The sequence below is a fragment of the Euphorbia lathyris genome, chromosome 6 (genome assembly GCF_963576675.1).
Source record: "Euphorbia lathyris chromosome 6, ddEupLath1.1, whole genome shotgun sequence".
NCBI classification, from domain to species: Eukaryota; Viridiplantae; Streptophyta; class Magnoliopsida; order Malpighiales; family Euphorbiaceae; genus Euphorbia; species Euphorbia lathyris.
Window position 1 is genome coordinate 30996531 of NC_088915.1, and position 16434 is coordinate 31012964.

The 16434-nt window shown below is 35.1% G+C and overlaps 1 protein-coding gene across 1 annotated transcript; it reads right to left on the reverse strand.

Moving 5' to 3' along the window:
* Positions 1-11458: 11458 nt before the first annotated feature.
* LOC136233486 (large ribosomal RNA subunit accumulation protein YCED homolog 1, chloroplastic) lies at positions 11459-13966 on the reverse strand. The gene is made up of 3 exons (XM_066023155.1): positions 13809-13966; positions 12379-13070; positions 11459-11970 (listed from the first exon to the last, which is right to left on the reverse strand). The coding sequence occupies exons 2-3, from the start codon at positions 12948-12950 to the stop codon at positions 11553-11555; spliced, it is 990 nt and encodes a 329-aa protein (XP_065879227.1). The 5' UTR covers positions 12951-13070; positions 13809-13966; the 3' UTR covers positions 11459-11552.
* Between the last annotated feature and the right edge of the window lie 2468 nt (positions 13967-16434).

Below are 16434 nucleotides of genomic sequence, written 5' to 3' on the forward strand. Positions count from 1 at the left end.
TCTCATCTTCCAGCAGCATAAAATATCACGTCCTCATCTTGGTTGTATAAGGAGCTTTTCTAGAGGAATTCCTTAAAATTATTTTTAAGGGTAATTAATCAAGTCTGCATCCATGTTGAAGCTTTCCATTTACAATCCTCGTTCCAAAATTAAGGGTGCCCTCTTTTTCGAACCAACACTAGTGACGGGCGTCGAAGCCACCAAAAATAATTATATCTTCACAACACTCACATAACAGGTTTGTAGAAGAGTAAGTAAAGGTCGAACCCAAGGGATTAATACTGATTTGATTGCAATTATAACCAAGCAAATGGCAAAATTAAATAAAAGGAGATTTGAATAGATTGATTAATTAGGTTAACTGAAATAACAAAATTGAAATTGAAATTGAATATAATAACTAAATAAGACTTCGACTAAGGGATTCTCAAGTAAGGAATTCAATCGGTATTGATCATTGATAGAAAGGATTACTCTTCAAAATCGCATATCAGACTAGTTTGGATTATTCTTCCGAATACTGAATTAGTTAAGTAAGACTATAACTAATCTCTAATTAACAAATAACCTTACCTCAGTGGCTAAGATTCAATCTGTTAACATCATTATGAAATAGAAGAACCTAATCTAAGCCAACCGATTCTCAACAAGATCGATTCAGAAACTTAATCAATTATTCACTTGATAATAAAATTGAACTTAGATGTACTAATGTCACGTGGAGGAATTTCAGGTTGTCAATTTGATTTACCTCTGAATACAATCTAAGGTTCGACTTTATATATATCATTCACTACTTGCTTTGATCCAACTAAACAATGACTCCTTAATTCCCTAGTCTAATCAAATAGTTGTATGTTAACTTAATAAATGAACAATCAGTCGTTATCACTCAAATATCAAATAACAATTGGAATGAAATCTCTAAACACAGTGAATAAATAAATGATACGGAATAAATAAGAATGATAGAAGTAAAACGATCTCACAATACTTGAGAAATCATGCCCTTGAATTAACCCTTAACTGAAAATAGAGATTTAGCTATGAATAGCCATGTAGAACAATATTTTTCTGTGAAAAGAGAACAAAAATAAGAACCGAAAAGGAAACTCAAAATAAAACCTGAATATCCAAAATGTAAAGTCCTACATTTTTAGTAGTAGCCAGTTCTTCCTAAAAGATGGCTAAAAAGAAACAGAAAACTAATAGAATGTTAATCACAACATGAATCCTTCCTAATCTGCCATATCTCCTAATTTTGTGCATGCTTCATAATCTCTAGTTGTCCAGGTTCATTCTTGATTGAATAGGAGAAGAGTCTTTGTCAATTCAGAAATTTGCAATCTCAAATCCTTAGTTTTGGGCAAGAATAACTTTGCCTTTGTTTCAGCTCCTCCAAATTCCCTTCTAGTCCAAATTTTTTTCAAGTTAAGTCCAATTCTGCTCCTTTTAATCACATGAGTCCTGTGGAGATAAAACATACCAAAACAAGCATTAACATCCAAAATAATAACTAAATTAACTAAATAACCTAGTACTAAAGTGGGCATTTCATTGTTGAATTGGACACTTATCAACTAGCATGTGAGTCAAGTCCTTTGAGATTTGCAAATTGGAAGCCACTCAGACACAATTGGCTTCACTTGGAAGATGCACCAAAAAAGCTCTTCAAACTCGTCAACTAATTATCTTGCCATAATGAAATAAGGTGTCAAAGTCATACTAGTGCATTTGAATTCTCTGCTTAACTATTTCAGCACCAATTAAAAATCTCCAATAACAATGGCCTCCTTCGCACCTAAGTTCTTCAATATCTCATAATCAAAGCCTTATATTCTACTTGATTGTTAGCATAAACAAAATCCAAATTGAAAGATAAAGTCGTCTTAGTATTAGAGGGAGAAATGATTAAAACATATACGCATGTCGCTTTATCCATACTTGAGCCATCAAACTTCAAAATCCAAGGAACTTTGTTGACCCTATAAATATAGGCAGCTCCAAATCAGCTTATTTCTCCATATTGGAAGGGTGCTCTACCAAAACTCCCGCCAATACTTGTCCTTTGACCGTCATTTAAGGCATGCAAACCAAAGTGAACTCAAGCAATGTAAGTGCCCATTTGACAATCCTCTCAGTGATAAGCAGTTATCTAAAGCATGAACTTCAATAAGTTTGTCTGTGAAATCATAAAAACTCGTGACTTTATAAGATCATATCTCAATTTAGTACAAGAAAAGTGCAATGTTAGACATTGTTTCTCAATGGTAAACTATCTCATTTCTGTCTTGGCCAATCATCTAAGTAGTACACAACTTGTTCATGGCATGTCTAGTTGTTCTACGTAAGTAGACAGATAATGGAGCTTTCTACGGTAGACAAATACACCTTCAAAGGAATCTTCTTTCTGGGTGGAACTAACACTATTGGATGAGTTAAGTACTCATTGATATTCTCAAAAGCCTTTTGGTGTTTCTCTTCCCACCTAAACTCCATGTCTCCCTTTAAAGACAACAACTCAGAGAACACTTATGATTTCCCAACTAGATTGTCAAATCTCCTTAGGTAATTGACTAACCCAATAAATCTTTAGAGTTCATTCTTATTGGTATGGGGTTTAGCCTCAAGTACAATTATGGCTTTATTTTTATTTACTTCTACACCTCTTTTGTGAACCAAAAACCCAAAAAAGTTATCAGCCAGAACACCAAATGCACATTTTAGAGGATTCATTTTTAACTCGTGCTCTCTCATCCTAAGGAAACTCTTTTTTTAAATTTCTACATGGTCAAGCTCCCTCTTAGATTTCACAACAATGTCATCAATATATACCTCTATAAGGTTTCCCAGCATATTATTAATATTGCATTCATGGCTCGATGGTAGGTGGCTCTAGTAATTTTAAGGTTAAAACCACATGACCAACCACTCAAAAGTATCCAATGCCTCTATACACCTAAAGGTTGTCTTAGATACATCCTCTACTGCAAGCAATATTTGGTTATAGCCTAAAAATCATCTAGAAAAGAAAGAATGCCATTCCGAGATACCATATCAATCAACATATTGGTTATTGGCATAACATAAACACCCTTAGGTATAACCTTATTCAACTCTCTAAAATCAACACACACCTTAGGTTTTCCATTATTTTTAACAACAGAAACTATATTAGAGAGCAATTATGCATACCTCATAGGCATGATAAAACCGACCTTTAGGAATCTCTCGATCTCACCTTTCACATTCAACTCCACTTTTTTGGACATTCTTCTTGGAGGTTGATTGTAGGGGTGGAATTTAGGTTTGATAGGTAACATGTGCTCCACTAGGATCTTATCCAAGTCAGGCATCTCCTCACAACTAGAAGAAAATCAATCCTTGAACTCATGCAATAGCTCAATGATTTTCTCATTTAACTCCGGCTCCATTAGCCTATTAATAGAGGTGACTATAGGCCCCTCCTTTGTTCCCAAGTTGACTTCAACTAAAGGATCCTCCACCTAGCATGGTGCATCCTCTAACTTTTATGATACGGCTGTGAGTATGCACAACTATATCTCCTTAAAGTCATATGTATTCTTTGTCTTGTTCCTAAAAAACCTAAACCTGTGCACTTCACACTACTCTTGTTGCAAGAATTTATCAAATAAACTGTGTGTATGCATTTTTATATTAGCGACTTTAGTTACCGCATGTTGCTCCTTTCCTGCTTTAATCATCATAAATTTCTTTGGTAATTGGAGCATCACTTACTGCCCTGTTGGTAATTGGTGCGACTAAGTATCTTTATTTATTGACAATCTTCTTCTCTGCTTTGTGCACAACTGAGCACTTCTTTAGAGCACCAAACTCGTCCTTTTCCACAAATCTAATCGGCCAAAATCCTCCTTCATAGAATCTTGTGTCTATTGTATCTAACATGATTTGGAAAGGCTTTTCATTTACCCACACTACTTCCATATCATCTCCCCTAAAATAATAAGAACTAATGTAAGGATAATGGCACACACCAATTGGTGTGTATCCAATCCCGACACAACAAAAACCTGATAATTGGTAGTAGAATCCATCATGAAGAATGTCGATCAGTGAGACTTGCTTCATATTGTAACTTCTAACAGAAAAATCCAAGTAATTTTGTAATCTTTACGTTAAAGGCAGACACTGATGAGAATCAGATCCATGCCAAGAACGAGATTATATTTACGAATTTTAGTCCTTTATTCGATAATCCTATGAAGCGTGCGAAGTTTAAAATGAAATATTTTAATCCCTTTCGAGTTACACGAATATCAAATTGAAAATGGATTAATTAGATTTAATTCATTTTGAATTTGGATTTTGAGGGAATTGAATTTGGATTTTAAGGAGATTTAATTAAGTTGGATAATAAGTTTTGGATGGTGGGAAATTATTTGCAATTTAAAGAATTACACAATTTTTCTTTGGTACGAGACTACATGATGAATTATGAGGAAGACTTTTACTTTGACTTTCTAGATAATAATTTTGACTAGCTTAGTTACTTTTTACCCTTATATTTATTATGTTTATTTTAGTTATGTAAGGGCAAAATATGTCCAACATGATTTAGTTTTAGTCTTTAAATATTTCCAATTTTCTAAGTTTGTAACAAGTTTGATATTAATAAAAATATTACTCTTAAGAGTTTGTAAGTGGTTTCTCTTGTGTTCTTTGGGGCACTACTTTGAACAGTTCGGGATTAAATCCTTAATTGTTGGAGACTGGGATTGGGTCTTTACAACCTAGTTTTGTAAGGGTTCTTTTCTATCCGACCCTGATTCGTTAGCTTTCCTAGGGATCAAATCTAGTTGTCGGGTTTTCGAGGCACTGTTCCTCGTGGGTTCGCATCAGAAACGGTCACATCTATTTCAATGAGCTCTTCTTCACCTTTACCAAGTGTTTTAACCATTCTCGACGGTATAACTTTTGTAGCAGACCCATTGTGTTTTAAGACTCTGGATGTGGACTTCCCATTGAGATGAGCCCTAATATACAAGGGCTTGATATGTTGATTTTTGTAGATGGATTTTTTTAAGATAACTCTCTTGAGGCCTCATTCTAGTGGTGCTTATGGTGATCCCATGGCAAATTTTAGGCTCATCCTTAAGAAGCTCCCCCTCTCAAACTTAGGAAATGTCTATTCAGTCTCTACCTCCTCAAAAGGATGCTTAGTATCTTCATTTCATCTTTGAAAATCTCCATGTAATAAAATCCTATTTTGATAAAACAAAATTTTTTTGACAAATATTTTAACGAGTTTTATGTAACACTCTGGTCCAATACCATGTAGATATTGTCTGCTCTGGTCCAATTCCAACACATTGGGCCTCACGGCTTTAAAACGCGTCTGCATGTATTGGATTCACATCTTACTAATAAGCCCCAATCACTCCCTCTCCATTTCCGATGTGGGATTCAGTTCATTCCTGCCCCCATCGCCATCCGTTAGGGCCGCTCCTTGCTCAGACCTTCTACCCCGGCGCCACCCTCTCCGGACCGGGTCGTTATAGGCCCACCAGCTTCCGCCTGGTTCGTCCCCGAACCACACATCGTATGTGGAGAGTCGGCTCTGATACCAATTGTAACACTCTGGTCCAATATCATGTAGATATTGTCCGCTCTGGCCCAATTCCAACACATTGGGTCTCACGGCTTTAAAACGCGTCTGCATGTATTGGATTCACATCTTACTAATAAGCCTCAATCACTCCCTCTCCATTTCTGATGTGGGATTCAATTCATTCCTACCCCCATCGCCATCCCTTAGGGCCGCTCCTTGCTCAGGCCTTCTACCCCGGCGCCACCCTCTCCGGACCGGGTCGTTACATTTTATCTATCGCTTCATATCATTAAAGGAATAGACATATCTTAGGTAAGCTCATAAATACATTGTACATTGTGTTAGCATATAGATCGATATAACTCTAAATGGATAAAAGTATAGGAAAAACCACTCACTAAAGTTTAAAAGGAAAAGTATACAAATAAACCTTGTGGTTTGAGTCATTTTCAAAGAGTAAATTACATCAAAGGTACCTGACTTATACTCCAATTCACACTTGGTACCTAGATTACATTTTGTCCCAAAAATATACTCCAAATATGAATGACTGGACAATTTAATAATTTTACCCCGCATTAACCAATCAATTTGATTTTAACAATTTATTTGACCATTTGTAAGGGTTTGACCCTGTCTCACTCCTCTCTCTCTTCTATTTCGCTCTATTTCTCTCTCCTGAACTATGTTTCTCTCCTCAAATATATCTCTCTCCTTCCTTCGATGCTATCAATTTCCCAAAGGAATCGGAATGTAGCTAGTTAATCAAAGAGAAAAACACGCCTTTCTGCAAAACACACCTTCCTGCAAAATAATTTGCGGAAAAAAATGAGATCAAAATGATTATCTTCTTGCAGCATTTGGGTGCGCCATTGATGTGCAGAAGAATCATACAATAAGACAGGTAGAAGAAAAGAAGAAATGAGCCAGACTGAAAAGAAGCCATTAGAAGCAGGAACACCTATCTCGGACTTGGCCTCCACATATTTCTTGTTTTTCATATTCTAATAACTGAACAAAGAAACTAGACTTAGCAATGCCATTTAATCACCATGAAATTCCCATTTGCTGCACCTGCACCATCTGATCTTCTTGAATTTTTTATTCTCCTTTCGTTCTCTTCTGCTACTATAATTGTTATGTCTATCATTCTGTTTTGAAATGGAATTTAATTGAAAAATCAGTGATGATCAGATCAGATGATGGAGTTATTTATATTATATTATATTAAATTTTGATGGATTTTGAGAGAAAAATTGAAGAGAGAAAGAAAATCAGAAATGGAAGAGAGAGAGAGAATGGAAGTGCAAACAATATTGGAAAGAGAAAGAAAATGACCATCTGTTATTTTTGGGTTTTTTGGATTCACTTATGAATTTGTTTTGGGTTTTTGCCTGGATTAATTTTTTGTTTCTTGTTTTGGGTTTTCTTGATCAATGAGAGAAAGAGTTAAGAGAGAGAATGGAGAAACAAATTAAGATTGATGTGGTGTTTTTTTTACTGCGGGTATGGTTAAAGAGGAAGAGAGAGAAAAGGAGAGAAAAAAAATAGAAGAGAGAGAGAGTGAATGTAAGAGCAACTATAATGGTTGGATACTCCAACCATTGTCACATCATCTATTTACACTATTACAAAATACTCTCTGTATTAAAACACTTCTCCTAACAAACTACTTTTAATGGTTGGACACTTTTATTAATTTAAATGGGTCCTATATCTAATAACATTTAATTTTTTACTTTAATCTATTTTTTTTATATTATCAATATTAATTAATATTAAGTTATTAAATTAGAAAATAATTAATAATATGAAATGGTATTTAAAAAAATATTAAATGATATTTATTTGTCCAAATGATTTTCAATGGTATAAAATGAAGAAAATAATATAATAAAACTAAAAAAAATCACAAACAAAAATTTAACCTGAAATTACCTCTTCCAAAAAAACAAAACCCTCAGAAATTACACAGTCATTTAAACTAAAAAAAATAGACATAAAATTACACAATAATTTAGAGTAAATGATGAACAAACCCACTAAAAATAAAAAAAATGCTTCAATAAAGCCAAGCCACACGCTCTAACATGGAGACTGCATAGCACGACTTCCTCTCCAATAAGAAGTAGATGGCGCGTCCCTTTTCCTTCCATTTGGAGCTTCCTTTTTTCTTTCTCACATTTTTCACAAAGGATACTGTCCATATTTGAATACTCTCCACCTATGGATACAAGGTTTTTTTCACATACAGTGGTTAAACACCCACAAATAACTTTAAAAATTTGCAGATCAGTCCAATTATATGTCCACTAGAGATGCTCTAAAGAAGATAGAATATGGTGGGTCCAAACATTAATTAAAAGTGGTCAAACTTACATTGACCGGTTAAAAGTATTAAATTGTCCAGTTACCGTTATTTGAGATATATTTTTGGGACAAAATGTAATTCAGGTACCGAAGTGTGAACTAATGTATAATTCAGGTACTATTGATATAATTTACTCAATTTTCAAACATAAACTATGTGGTTTAAAAATTTGCAAACTGATACCTCACGATTGATTCCATTAGCAAACAAAGTCCAAAAAGACTACCGATGTTAAAACTCCTGAGGTGGAAGTCAAAGTCAAAGGGTCTGAGAGGTATTTTTATACTTTCATTTATTTTATATTTTATAATTAATTATACTTTTAAAATCCTAAACCTTACCAAATAACCAACTGACACATAAGCTCTCATCTCTCTCTCTCCCACTCTCACATCCCTCTCATATTCTCTCTCAAACATTTGTATGTCTTCTATAGCCTCCAATGGCTTCTGATTATTCATAGAAAACAATGTGTCTTTAGGCCTGAACAATTGTTAAGATGTGTCACTTTCACAAGTTCTGTTAGTTGTTGCACTCTTTAATTTATGAAATTGGACTTAAAACAGAGAAAGGAGTTGCGGGTATGGTATTCTGGTATCATCAGGCATGAACGGTGACAAAACTGAGAAATGTGAAAACAAAATAGACTATGTGTTCAAGGTAGTGGTGATCGGCGATTTCGCCGTCGGTAAGACTCAGTTGTTGTCTCGGTTTACTAAGAACGAGTTTTGCTTTGATTCGAAATCTACCATTGGTGTAGATTTTCAGACTAGGACTATCAACATCAAAGCTAAAGTTATTAAAGCTCAGATTTGGGATACTGCTAGCCCGGAAAGGTAATTACCCAAAAGAAGTATAAACACACAAAAAAAGTAAATATAAGAATGAAATTTTAAATAAGTCTAGCTCAACTTTATTGATTTTTTTTTTTTTTGTAGAAGACAATACAGATGAGAGAGTATGAGAGAGATGTGAGAGAAAGATGAGGTGTCAGTTGGGTATTTGGTAAGGTTTAGGATTTTAAAAATATAAATAATTATAAAATATAAAATAAATGAAAATACAAAAATACCTCTCAGACCTTTTGACTTTGACTGTCACCTCAACAGATTTAACACCGTTAGTCTTTTTGGACCGTGTTTGCTAATAGAATCAGACTCAATGTACCGGTTTGCAAATTTTTAAACCACATACTTTATGTTTGAAAATGATTCAAATCACAAGGTTTATTTTTTGTAATTTTTCCAAGTTTAAATGTATTAACAATTAGAAATTAAATGATTGTCCATGAATCTAATCCTTGGAAGGTAGGATGGTCCCTCACGGCCGACTTTACCAATTTTTCTCGGTTGGATGAAACCAAGTTGCGATTCTATCTTTTAGAAACCAAGAGTTTGAAGGTATTCATTTATATCGAACTATGCGACATTGTTCCTCGCGGGTTCCTCCCACAAGTAAGTAAGATTTACATGATAACCCATTTAATGTCCCTCAAAAGTAACAACTCGGAAGAAAGACTTGAGAATTCGGGGTGTGAGCGTTCGACAACTCATATATGCATCTGCTTCGCATACGCTTGAAACGAGCAATGTAAGCGGCAGTTGTCTCCTCTATTTTTTTTGAGACATTTGGGATAACTTGGCCACACAAAATTCAGGCTCTGTACTGTAAAATTGGGCATCGAACTTCTGTTCCATATTGTCATGTAAACTGAATTACGAGATAAAGAGGAAAATCAAGTAAAGACCAAACCCCTAAGAGAATTAGGGAATAGCCTTAACTTGTAATTACCAAAATTAGAAAGGTTGACCAATTCCATGCACTGGATTGTAAATCTCTTCATATGCAAGGTGGACTTCTACCCTACATAGAGAATAAGCTAAATTCTAGAATTCGGTAAGGATTCTCTCAGTCAATGGCCCTTATACGGCCTGTGAAATTTTGGCCAACCAGCTTGTCGAAGTCTAGTTTCATATAGTTCCTACACAATATCCCTTACAACATCGACATTCATCATGTGGTTCCTCGTCGGAGTTTTTGACGTGAACTTGAGGAATGTAAGATCGAACATCAATGTTTCTCTTATTTCCTCTCATTCTCATAATGCCCCCAAGTTATGAACGGACTCTTCCTCCCTGACATAGTTGTGAGGAGAAGCTTGCATATTCACGTGGGCCTACAAATGGACAGTAGGAATAACAAGTTGGTTAGGTATGCTTCCATTTAGAATACGACCCTAGTTGTCAGGGGTTTTCGTAGTGTTCTTCGCCCTAAGTGGGGGAATTTAGTACTTTTCACTAGGGTGGCCTCTAATTTCTTCTACAGAGGTCGCACCTTCTTTACCCTTTGATGGCCAACTAGCAACACTTGAGCCCATCTCATCGTTTTTGCTTTCACTATTTCCACTCAACAGGTCAAACTTACTTTTAACCTTCTCCAAAGTAAACATCAAAATATTTGGTAGGGATAAAACTCATCTTGCTTAGAAACATAAAGATTGAAAAATTACCATTTCGTACGCTAAAAATAAATTTACACTTTTCCAAAAATAACAGGGGCAAATTTAGATCTTATCCAAAAGAAAAATTATAGCATTAAACAATTAAATGCAAATGTAAAATAAAATTCAAAATTGGTTCAGTTTATCAATAAATCTGTTTGGAAGCGTGATACGACAGTTAAATAACGGTATTTAGCTCAAAATTTTCATTAAATAAGGTAGAGTTAATTAGAATCAAACAAACATTTATTCTATCTATTTAACTTTTTTTTTTCTATTTCTTTTTTCTTATTCTTCCATGTAATATTAATTTCTTTGCATAAAATATATAGACATTTGTTGAAAATAAAGTAACTTCTTTAAGATATTTATATGTCTAATTTATTTAAAATAGGGAAAAATACGAAAAAAAAAAAATGCTTGTGGTTTGCCTAATTTGCAAACAGAGACATGTGGTTTAAAAGTTTACAAATAAAGGTCCGTGGTATATTTTATTTAGAAAACAAAGTATTACAATTACACAGTTAAGTTCTGACGATAATTTGCAATTGATATGAGTTATATGTCGATTCTTGTACAGGATGATGATGGGGAAGATAACGAAGGATATCAATGAAAGATTGTGGTTTCTTAGAATTTGAAAACTATGTATTGGACATATATTATGATACTCTATCTTATTTTGTAAGAGATTGTGTATGTATGATTTGGATCATTGTTTAGAAGTATATTTATTATATTTCAGATTACAACTAAATACATTTTTATCTTAAAAAAATTATTCTTATATTTTAAAGCAAACCAGATACATCTATTTGTAAACTTTTAAACCACGGATCTCTATTTGTAAATAAGGCAAACCACGAACATTTTTTCGTACTTTGCCCTTTAAAATATATATATTAGTCATTTTCATCGTAACAACTCATAATCGCTTTACCAAATATTAATCTGCCTGAACCAAATAACATGACAAAGATTGAACGAATCATACAAATTCTCAAAGCAAATATGATGTAATATATATTCAAATTTAGAACAAGTTCATGGCTTTCTACAGTCAAAGAAAATAATGATATAGCTAAACTAAGCTAACCTTTTGGCTGCATTTGTGCTTTTAAATCTTTAAGAGGGCCATAACCTTTCTCTTCAACCTTCTCTTCGTTACACCTACAAGTGCTAGTGTTCAAATTAGTCCCACACTTTAAACATAAACCTTTGCAACTTGGACCACATATTGCATTTAGTGTAATTTCTATATGTATCAAGTCTCTTATGTTCTTTGAAATATCAATTTCCTTTTCTTCTGGAGGAAAATACAACCTATCATCCCAATCAACTGAACTATCATCCTCGTCTTCTTCTTCCTCGCCAAATCCCGCACCCGATCTATATTTATCTTCACCAAACATCACTCCCATATTTATAATATCTGGTTCTGAAATCGCCTCCTCACTTAGTAAAATACCCAAGTTGGAGTATATGCTCTCAGCGGTTGCCTCACCACACCTTTACATAAAAATGACTCGCATTAGGTTCAACGGCAAAATTAAAAACAAATATTATCCAATAAAGATGCTAATTGTTAACAATCTTCAGCAATTAAACCAAAATAAGAGGAACCAGGACAAGGACCCAAAAGAGATTTATGAATGATAACAATCTGAAAAGCATCTATTATTTCCTCCTATTTTGCATTTCAGTCCATTTTTTCTGGGTTATCAGTCTATGGTAATGCAAACTTCCATTGCTAAAGCAAGTAGGAATTGCCAAAACAACACACAAATAGACTCAATTAAGAACCAAAGTCCTAAACATGACCAATTTGAACTTCTTAATAATTTATAGCAATCATAAACTCATATGCAACACCTCTTATATATATTAGAAAATCGGTAGAATCAGAAACTAAAATACCTATTGCAAGCTAGAGTGATGACAGTCTTGATCATACCATCAAGCCTTAGCTTTTTCTTCTTCCTTGTCACATCAATGGAAATCTGAACAGGAGTTCCAAGCGGGTAATCCTTCACAGCTTTTGTTACACGTAATCCCATAATTGAAGCTCTCGATTTTGAAACCTCAGTTGAAAGAGTTTGTAGCCCGAGCCTCTCCAAGGTTGTACAATACTCTAAATGTGAAATTGAAGGGTTTCTCTTGTAGATAATTGCACCTTCCCATGGTGACTCCAAGTCTTCAGGGTCTTCTTGCTCTTGATCTTGATCATCCCATTTCAAAGATACATCAGACAACTTTTGACCAGTAGAGTCCATGGAATTTCTTGCAGTGAACTTGAGATTTCTAAGTGAATTGATTCTAGATGTTTTACACAAACTTACCATATTACTCCCTAGACATAGACATTTGTGGTCAACAATCAAAAAGCTTGGATTTGATGGAGAAGTTCTCTGATGGTGCAAATTATGTAATTGCGGTTGGCTAACAAGTGATGATGAACATATTGAGGGTGTGAATACTGCAAAAGACATATTCTTTTTCCTAAACACCAATCTGCCTTGTACCTTCAAAGCCCAGACTGGATGTTTAAAAGAAATGTTCAAGGACAATAATGATGCAACTTCAAAGGGGTCAATTCTAGCAACCAAAGCCTGTGAAAACAAATGTTGTCAGAACCGAGCCGGACATGAAACCAGATTTGCAGTTGGGTCAGAGGTCACTGGGTTCAACCAAATGACTCGGATTGGTTGAACCGGATGAAGTAATAAGTAATTAAATAAACAAATAATTTCAATACTAAAGCTGATATATATCCACTGTTATGTCCCAAAACCAGAGCTAGAAACCCCCAAAATATCTACTGATATAGATAAAGATTACAAAATTTTCTTAATGTTGACTAACGACAAAGATAAATGCTTTCAGCAAAACCAGCAAACCAGCAACTTTTCTTAATGTTTACTCTCAGTGGCGGACGCAGGATTTCCGAATAGAATGGGCTGCCTATTCCCAGCCAAGCCAAATGGAATGGGCTGGACTTAATTAACCTATCTCCTACAGAGAAGGAGATGAACAGGCAGGGATGCATTTCTGGAAATCAGAAATTACCCCCATGCACCTCCAGCGCCGGGGTGACTGGAGCTTCCAGGCGCCAGGCTGCGTCCGCCTCTGCTTACTCTCTATTTGAGTATTCACTTTCCAGAAAAAAAAAAAAAGGAATTCTTCCAACCATATTAATCTTCATCAAAACCAGCAATTTGTCAAATTAAAGAACTTATTAATTCATCATTGTTCAGTTTCCAGCAAACCAGCAATTCTTCAAAAAAGAAAAAAAGAAACAAGCAAAAAATTGAAACGTGAAAGCAAAAGAAAACGGAGAAAGCTGAAACCTGAAATTAACTAAAACAAATCGAAGGAGAAGACGGAGAAAAAGAGGGCTGCACTGCAAGTCGAAGCAGAAAACGGAGAAGAAGGGGGCGAGTCGAAGATGTGAATTCGATATTAGGGTCTGATAAAGAAAATGAAAAGAAAACTTTTTTTTAAGAAATGATTAAAAACCGGGGTCACACGGCAGGACTAGGGATGGCAACCGCTAATCTATCCGTGGGGTATCCGGCACTACCTGACCCTAATGGGACTATCCGTACCCTGTATAAAAGGGTATGGGACGGGTATGAGATCAAAATCATTACCCGTTAGGGTAATGGGACGGGTATGGGAAGACCCTACCCGGTACCCGTTACCCGTCATAATTTTTTTATATATTAAAAAATATTATTGCATTTTAGATGTAAGATGTGAGATTTGAACACCAACTTTTTATTTTTTGACCATTAAGTGATACCACTAAGCTACTTTATTTTTATTGATTAAGGTTTAATTTGTTCAATTTCTAAATGGATGATTTATTATATTTATTAAATTTGTAATATTTTTATTTTATTTATTGATTTTTAACGAGTAAGGGTATCCGTGAATTAAATGGGACGGGTATGGGATGCAAAACGTATACCCGTTAGGGTAATGGGAAGGGTACGGGTAGTTAAAAAATAAACGGGTAAGGGTTTGGGATTGGCACTACCCGAAGGTACCCTACCCGTTGCCATCCCTAGGCAGGACTGCTTATTCCCGGTTCGACTCCGGATCATCCAGTTTTTTTAAAGATCCAGAAACCCTCTTCCACCCGGATTAAGGAGTGAGCATATTTCGGTTCAGTTCAAAAACCGAACCAAATCGAATTGGACTTAACCATATTACTTATATTTTTTTAGGACTAAACCATATTAAATTATAATTATGTTTGATCTTTTGACCGAACCAAATTATTTTGATCCGGTTCGATTCGTTTCATGTTTGGATCAAATAAAACATTAAAGCCCTATTACTATTTGTGTCTTCACAAGCTAAACAATGTTTTAGCTACTTTTTGCTGTTATTGTCTACTGTTATAAAAAATGCGTTTTCAAAAAGTAGCGATTCTTTGCTTTTGTAAAACACTATTTTTCATGTGTAAAAGGCAAACATGAGATCATTAACCAAACACTTAAAACTCTTCATTTTGAAGTGAAAAAGTAAACAGAAGCATGAAAATAAGTAACCAAACATTCCAAGTGTTGTAGCCTGAACTAAACAATAAATTTGTAAAATGGGAGATCAATCGTTGAACTTCTGAAGGAAGACGGTCCTTCCAATCAGGATAATGACAGCCGACGTTCCTTGAGGATCGAACCTCCTGGATGAAGGTTGAACGTCTCTGGATGAAGGTTGAACGTCTTCGGATGAAGGTTGAACGTCTTTGGATGAAGGTTGAACGTCTTCGGATGAAGGTTGATCTTCCTTGAGGATTGAACCTGTTACAGTGTGGGAAGCGGTCTTCCCACAAACGCTCTTATGCTTAAGTCAGATACAGTCAAATATAGTATTCTCTTTTCTCTCTCTAAAAGTCAACCCTCTCCTCATTAATTGGAAGATTATTTATAGGAATTGAGGAGGAAGTTACCTGGATGGTGGTTACCTTGGAGTTATCAGGAGGATATGGTTTTGAACGTGGGTGTAGTTAATAAAACTTTTGGTTACGTGTATTAGGGTTATATCAATTGCTCCCCACTCTTATTTTTCAATTTTTTCAAGGATAAGAGTAATAAATGAAAATGGTTAAATTAGCTATTGTATACATTTCTTGTATAAATTTCCAACATTTTTTTGAATTTTTTAAAGGATAAGAGTAATAAATGAAGATGGTTAAATTAGCTATTGTATACATTTCTTGTATAAATTTCCAACATTTTTCTTGGCCGTATACTTTTTTATGGACGGTGGCACATATGATCCTTTGAAGTCAACAACATTGAACAGAGATTAAGACAATAAACATAAATATAAACATAAGAAACTTTTAAGAAAATAAGAACAATATTTAATTATATAGATCAAGTAGGTGGAAGTAAGTGGGTAGTTTTAATTTTTAAAGGGTATTGCTATATACCGCTCCCTAATTCCGGTTCACCGCACCCTTTTGACCATATTGCCCTTGCCATTTTTTTCTTCCAAAACCTTAAAAACTCTCTCTCCCTTTCTCTCCCGACCACAAATCCCGGATTTTCCAAAAATGGATCCAAATATTCCCGAAGATAAGATTTCGAACACGAGGTAATATTACGATTATTAAAAACGTAATTTTTTAATTTTGATTTTTTTTTCGTTGGTTTTTGCCTGAACGGGTGGCGCATACCACCCGTTCCTTAGGCCGACCGGATGAACTACCCGTTCGGCCTAAGGAACGGGCAGTATGTGCCACCCGATCCACCCATGGAACGGGTCGTATGCTCCACCCGTTCCACCTATGGAACGGGTGGTACGCGCTGCCCGTTCCACCTACGGAACGGGCAGTACGCGATGCCCGTTTCCGCCTATGGTGAAACGGGCATCCTGCCCGTTCAAGCAAAATTGGGCAGAAATTGCCCCGGACTATTTTTGCAGGGGAGAAATTGCCCCGAAGTATTTTTTTTTAATTTT